This window comes from Triticum urartu, chromosome 2 (genome assembly GCF_003073215.2).
Source record: "Triticum urartu cultivar G1812 chromosome 2, Tu2.1, whole genome shotgun sequence".
Classification (NCBI taxonomy): Eukaryota; Viridiplantae; Streptophyta; class Magnoliopsida; order Poales; family Poaceae; genus Triticum; species Triticum urartu.
This window is the reverse complement of record NC_053023.1, coordinates 366,094,763-366,100,278: the sequence shown is the minus strand read 5'-3', so window position 1 is coordinate 366,100,278 and position 5,516 is coordinate 366,094,763. Positions and strand designations below refer to the sequence as shown.

General features: G+C 49.0%; 1 protein-coding gene across 1 annotated transcript; it reads left to right on the top strand.

Moving 5' to 3' along the window:
• The first annotated feature begins 927 nt into the window (after positions 1-927).
• LOC125541551 lies at positions 928-1,950 on the top strand. Its single transcript, XM_048704929.1, has 3 exons — positions 928-1,130; positions 1,208-1,534; positions 1,619-1,950. The coding sequence occupies exons 1-3, from the start codon at positions 990-992 to the stop codon at positions 1,694-1,696; spliced, it is 546 nt and encodes a 181-aa protein (XP_048560886.1). The 5' UTR covers positions 928-989; the 3' UTR covers positions 1,697-1,950.
• Positions 1,951-5,516: the final 3,566 nt, after the last annotated feature.

The window sequence follows — 5,516 nt, the reverse complement described above, 5'->3', positions numbered from 1 at the left end:
GCATCATCATGTTTTTGAAACTTGCATCCACCCGGGTCTTTCGGTTCTCTCCGTGTCCGTTCTGAGCCCAACCACACTCGCACGCGCCCGCGGCATGTCCGAAATAGTATTTTATAAGTGGCTGGAAAATGTTCTCGGAATGGGATGAGAGTTGGCGTGCGGTCTTGTTATAGTGTAGGTAGACCGCGTGCCAAGTTTCATCACAATCGGAGTCCGTTTGATGCCCCAACGGATATTTATAGCGGCAATTTAGTCGGTCTAACGTCGGACGTTTTCGGTCTCCGGAAACATTCGCCGATCCTCCCTCTCTTATCTTCTCTCAGCTCGAGACCGTCTACACAGCTCATGACCTACCGCCAGACCCAACCTAACCTCTCTCGTCAGCCCGCGGCCCTCCTCGCGCGCGCGTCCGAAAATTGTCCCGGACCCGACCCGAGCAGTCGTCACCGTTGTGTCCAGATCATCCCCAAACATCTACAAAATATCTTCGTTTTCTTGTTTGGACTTTCCTAACCTATATTTTCTCGAACGCCCGATTACGATCGGAGGGTCCGTTTAGCCCCTATCCTAACCCACTAACTATATAAACCAGCAACCCAAAAATCTAGGGACTTGTCCCATCCATCCCTCCGTCGCGCCGCCAGTCCACTGTCTTCCTCCTCCTTGGGATCCCCTCCCGATCCAAAACCACCAACCATGACCGCCCCCGCTCCTCCACAGTTTCCGCGCCAACCAACTAGTGCCTCCTCTGGATCCCGCGTCCACCCAACCAGCGCAGCCACCAGTCCAGAGCCCCTCGCCGGTAAGGCCTCGCCGCCGCGCGCCCCGGTTCTCGCTCTCCTTGGCCTCTGACATCCCCTGCGCTCCTTTTTTTCTCTTTGAACAGAATCAGGAGCTCCCATGACTGCCGCCGCCGAGCCGCCCGAGCACCTCCTCCTCTTGAACCGCCATGGCGTCCGAGGCCTCCTTGCAAGACCACCACCACCACCATGGACAAACGCCGTCCAGGGCCCTTGCCGCTGTGCCCTGCTTCTTCCTCCTCCTCGAGGAGATGCCCTCGCCTCAAGCATCAGCGCGCCAAGTCCCGCCTTCTGAAGTCCGTCGTCGTCGGAGCTGCCCACCACCAGCAGGTCGCTGCACCTTCTCCTCTGTCCCCTCCTTCCTATCGATCTCTCTCACCGGACTCCCTCTGTCTCCTCTATAACAGAGAACATCACAGGCCGCCGCTAGTTCCGACCAGGTCCGAGGCCCTCCGTCCTTTCGCCGGCGTTCCCCTTCAGATCCCGTCGCCAGAGCTCCGTCCCTGCTGCTCCTCGCGGTCGTCTTCTTCATGTGCGCCGCCAATGTCAGGTCCAGCCTCTGCTTTGAGCAGAGGAGGAGGACGCCCGTGTCTCGCTGCCCGAGCACCGCTGCCTGCCCTCGTCCCCGACGCCGGCGAGCTCGCCGCCGCCGGATCCACGTCTCCAGCATGCCCGTGCTCGTTTACGCTCGCCTCCACGGGCCGTCTGCAAGCAGCAGCACCGTCACGGACAAGGTGAGGCACGCAGTTGCCTCGCGCGTCACTGCTTTTCCTCTCTGTTCTTCTCTCATCTCGCCATATCTCTCTATGTTGCCTCAGACCGAATCCGCTCGAGAGCCTCCATGGTTGCGTCCCCTTCGACCCTGCGCGCGAATGCCTCGCTGCTGTTCGCGTTGACCCCGCATCGATCGAGCAGCCATGGTTACAGAGCAAGCTATCGCTGTTTCAGTTTTCAGTTTCGTCAGACTTGCACCAGGGTATGGTTCATGTTGCGTATAAATGCTTTTTTATCAACTTTCTTCGTAGCCCATTGGTCACTCGTGCATGCATCCATCCAGGAGGTCCTGGGTTCGAGTCCCAGGTGCCCCTATTTTTGCCTCTTATTTACCTTTTTTGCACACCACACAGCCAGCCGCTTGGGCTTGGCCCGATTCTGCTGCTACTGTTGCCTTGTGCATAGAGCGCTCTATATCTATCTACCGCTGGCCTATGTAGCCCGTGCAGCTCCAGATTCAGCCCGTTTAGATTTTTTCTTGTTCTGTTTTTTCCCTAAATTTCCAGTGCATGCATATTTACAGTAAATGCCATCATTTTAAAATGCTCATAACTAAATGTCCATGCATCCAAATAAAACATGTTATATATGTAAAATGCTCAGAATTTTATCTACTTTCATAATCTTCCATTTTCATCTATGTTTAAAATGTTTAAAATGCTGTTTGTTTTAATTTGCTTAAATAACTTGCTAAAACGGTTTAAATCATAACTAAATAACCGTAGCTCCAAACTTGACAAACTTTATATGTAAATGGGGTAGAATTTTGCCTAGTTTAACATGGTGGCATCACTTTGCATGTTTAACAACTATAAAATTTGATTTAGGTCAGAACAGTACCAAACCTAATATATGCATATGAGGAGTTTCCGGACTTGTTGTTTTGTTGTTCCGGCCTCATTTAAACTTGCCTAGATTAGATAGTTTCATCATGCTTTACCTCTCGCCATGCTAACAACATTTAATCTTGTTGGGGTACATAAACGAGAGAGATCTAAATAAGTCATGTGGTGTTTTCTTCAATATGCAACTCCGTTGGACAATGAGCTCCACTTAATTTGTAGGATTGTTTTTGCACTTTGCCATGCCATGCCTCATTAAACCGGACATGCATCATACTTGTTTGTGCATCGTGCCATGCTTATGTGGTGGTTGTTTACTATGTTGTTTGCTTTCTTTCCAGTGTACTTCATCTCGGTAATCCGGTAACGTCGTGTTGTGAGGATTTGTTCGACAACGTCCATTTGTCTTCTTCATGGACTCGTTCTTCTTCCTTGCGGGATTTCAGGCAAGATGACCATACCCTCGAAATCACTTCTATCTTCGCTTGCTAGTTGCTCGCTCTATTGCTATGCCTATGATGCGATACCTACCACATGCTTTATCATGCCTCCCATATTGTTGAGCCAAGCCTTTAACCCACCTTGTCCTAGCAAACCGTTGTTTGGCTATGTTACCACTTTGCTCAGCCCCTCTTATAGCGTTGTTAGTTGCAGGTGAAGATTGGAGTTTGTTCCTTGTTGGAACATGGATACTTTTGTTGGGTTATCACAATATCTCTTATTTAATTAATGCATCTATATACTTGGTAAAGGGTGGAAGGCTCGGCCTTATGCCTGGTGTTTTGTTCCACTCTTGCCGCCCTAGTTTCCGTCATATCAGTGTTATGTTCCTGGATTTTGCGTTCCTTACGCAGTTGGGTTATAATGGGAACCCATTGACAGTTCGCCATGAATAAAACTCCTCCAGCGATGCCCAACCTTGGTTTTACCATTTGCCACCTAGCCTTTTTCTTTCCCTTGGGTTCTGCAGACTCAAGGGTCATCTTTATTTTAACCCCCCCAGGCCAGTGCTCCTCTGAGTGTTGGTCCAAACTAGAGCCCCTTGCAGCGCCACCTCGAGGAAACTCGAGGGCTGGTTTTAGTTGTACGGACTGCTCATCTGAGTGTGCCCTGAGAATGAGATATGTGCAGCTCCTATCGGGATTTGTCGGCACATTCGGGCGGTGTTGCTGGACTTGTTTTACCATTGTCGAGGATGTCTTGTGACCTAGATGCCGAGTCTGATCGGAATGTCTTGGGAGAAGGAATATCCTTCGTTGACCGTGAGAGCTTGTGATGGGCTAAGTTGGGACACCCCTGCAGGGATTTGAACTTTCGAAAGCCGTGCCCGCGGTTATGGGCAGATGGGAATTTGTTAATGTCTGGTTGTAGAAAACTTGAAGTTTAACTTAATTAAAATGCATCAACCGTGTGTGTAACCGTGATGGTCTCTTTCCGGCGGAGCCGGGAAGTGAACACGGTGTTGGAGTAATGCTTGACGTAGGTTGTTCTAGGATCACTTCTTGATCATAGTTGTTCGACCGTGCTTTTCCTTCTCTTCTCGCTCTCATTTGCGTATGTTAGCCACAATATATGCTAGTCGCTTGCTGCAGCTCCACCTCATACCATTACCTTACCTATGAGCTTAAATAGTCTTGATTGTGAGGGTGTGAGATTGCTGAGTCCCCGTGACTCATAGATACTTCCAAAACCAGCTTGCAGGTGCCGTTGAACCGAGCAGGTGACACAACCAAGCTCAGGGGGAGCTCGATGAAGATCTTGTCTTCTGTGTTGTTTCGTTCTAGTTGATCAGTAGTGGAGCCCAGTTGGGGTCGATCGGGGATCTGTGTAGCATTTGGGGTAGTCTTCTTTTATTTTGGTTCCTAGTCGGACCTTGATTGTATCTGGATGATGTAATGGTTTATTCATGTATTGTGTGAAGTGGCGATTGTAAGCCAACTATGTATCTCTTCCCCTTATGTATTACATGGGTTGTGTGAAGATTACCTCACTTGCGACATTGCTTTCAATGCGGTTATGCCTCTAAGTCGTGCTTCGACATGTGGGAGATATAGCGGCATCGAGGGCGTTATAATAATAGAATGGATCAATCAAAAATTATAGATACGTTGGAGATGTATTAGCACCCGACCTGGAGTGGCGCCTCTCACGACCTCGTCTCTGGCTTAACTAACACGCCTGCTCCTTGCAAGCGTCGACATGAGGTGCCACATGACCCAGACTCTCTTTATCCATTAGCCGGCCTTATACGTCAACCTCTTAATCCTTCCAACTCAAATTATCAGAAGACACCTCCATCATTTGGCGACTCTTCTGGGACTCAAACGCCAACTTTCAAGATCACCCAAGGGTTAGTATTTTCATTTGTTTATCAATGACTTGTAATGATATACTCATATACTTTGTATCTTTATTACAGAGGTGTTGCCAAGACAGGCAAGAAACAGAAACTGGGCAGGTCTTCAAAGGATCCCAAAACTGCCGAACAAGTGAAACAGTCTACAGATATTTCTAAGGTGCTCACTCAAGACCCGGAAGAACCTATTAATGACCCGCCACCATCAATTGATGCCACTGTCTCTGAGCAAATGGACGCTAAATTTAACCCGGCGGCCAGCCATGACCCCCCGAGCCCTGAGTCGCTAACTCCTCCGAAGCCAGCTAAAGAAATCCCTCTTGAAAAGGACTCTGATGACGTGACCACTACTGGGACGGCTCATACAGCACCAGGGGCTTCCACTGTGCTAGCTAAGCATGGTGCCAAGGAAGAATCTCCTTCCTTGGACAAAGGCAAGGTGAAGCTGGACTTGGAAAGCTATGCTGCCCTTAGTGCACGCGACATCCATGCAGGCTATATGAACCGCCTTCATACTAGCCGTGACCTGGAAGCTGGCTTAGTAAACCTTATGAAGGAACGCTATGAGGTATGTTGCTAACCCCTTTCCATATGCATTTATATAGCCGCCAAGTCTAGAGTATTGGAAAATACCGAGTATGCTATAGACTTGTAACGTTTCCAATTTGCAACCCTCAAGGACCGGCTTAGTTTTAACAAAATGAGCCGGAACTTTATAACCACTTAAAAAAAATCAAAACATGT

What these genes read in the sequence shown, in the direction of transcription:
- LOC125541551 (XM_048704929.1), top strand. Translation starts at nt 990, where the DNA reads ATGGACAAACGCCGTCCAGGGCCCTTGCCGCTGTGCCCTGCTTCTTCC. An exon ending in GAGCTGCCCACCACCAGCAG is followed by an intron (nt 1,131 to 1,207) that starts GTCGCTGCACCT and finishes CCTCTATAACAG; the next exon opens with AGAACATCACAGGCCGCCGC. An exon ending in GCAGCACCGTCACGGACAAG is followed by an intron (nt 1,535 to 1,618) that starts GTGAGGCACGCA and finishes ATGTTGCCTCAG; the next exon opens with ACCGAATCCGCTCGAGAGCC.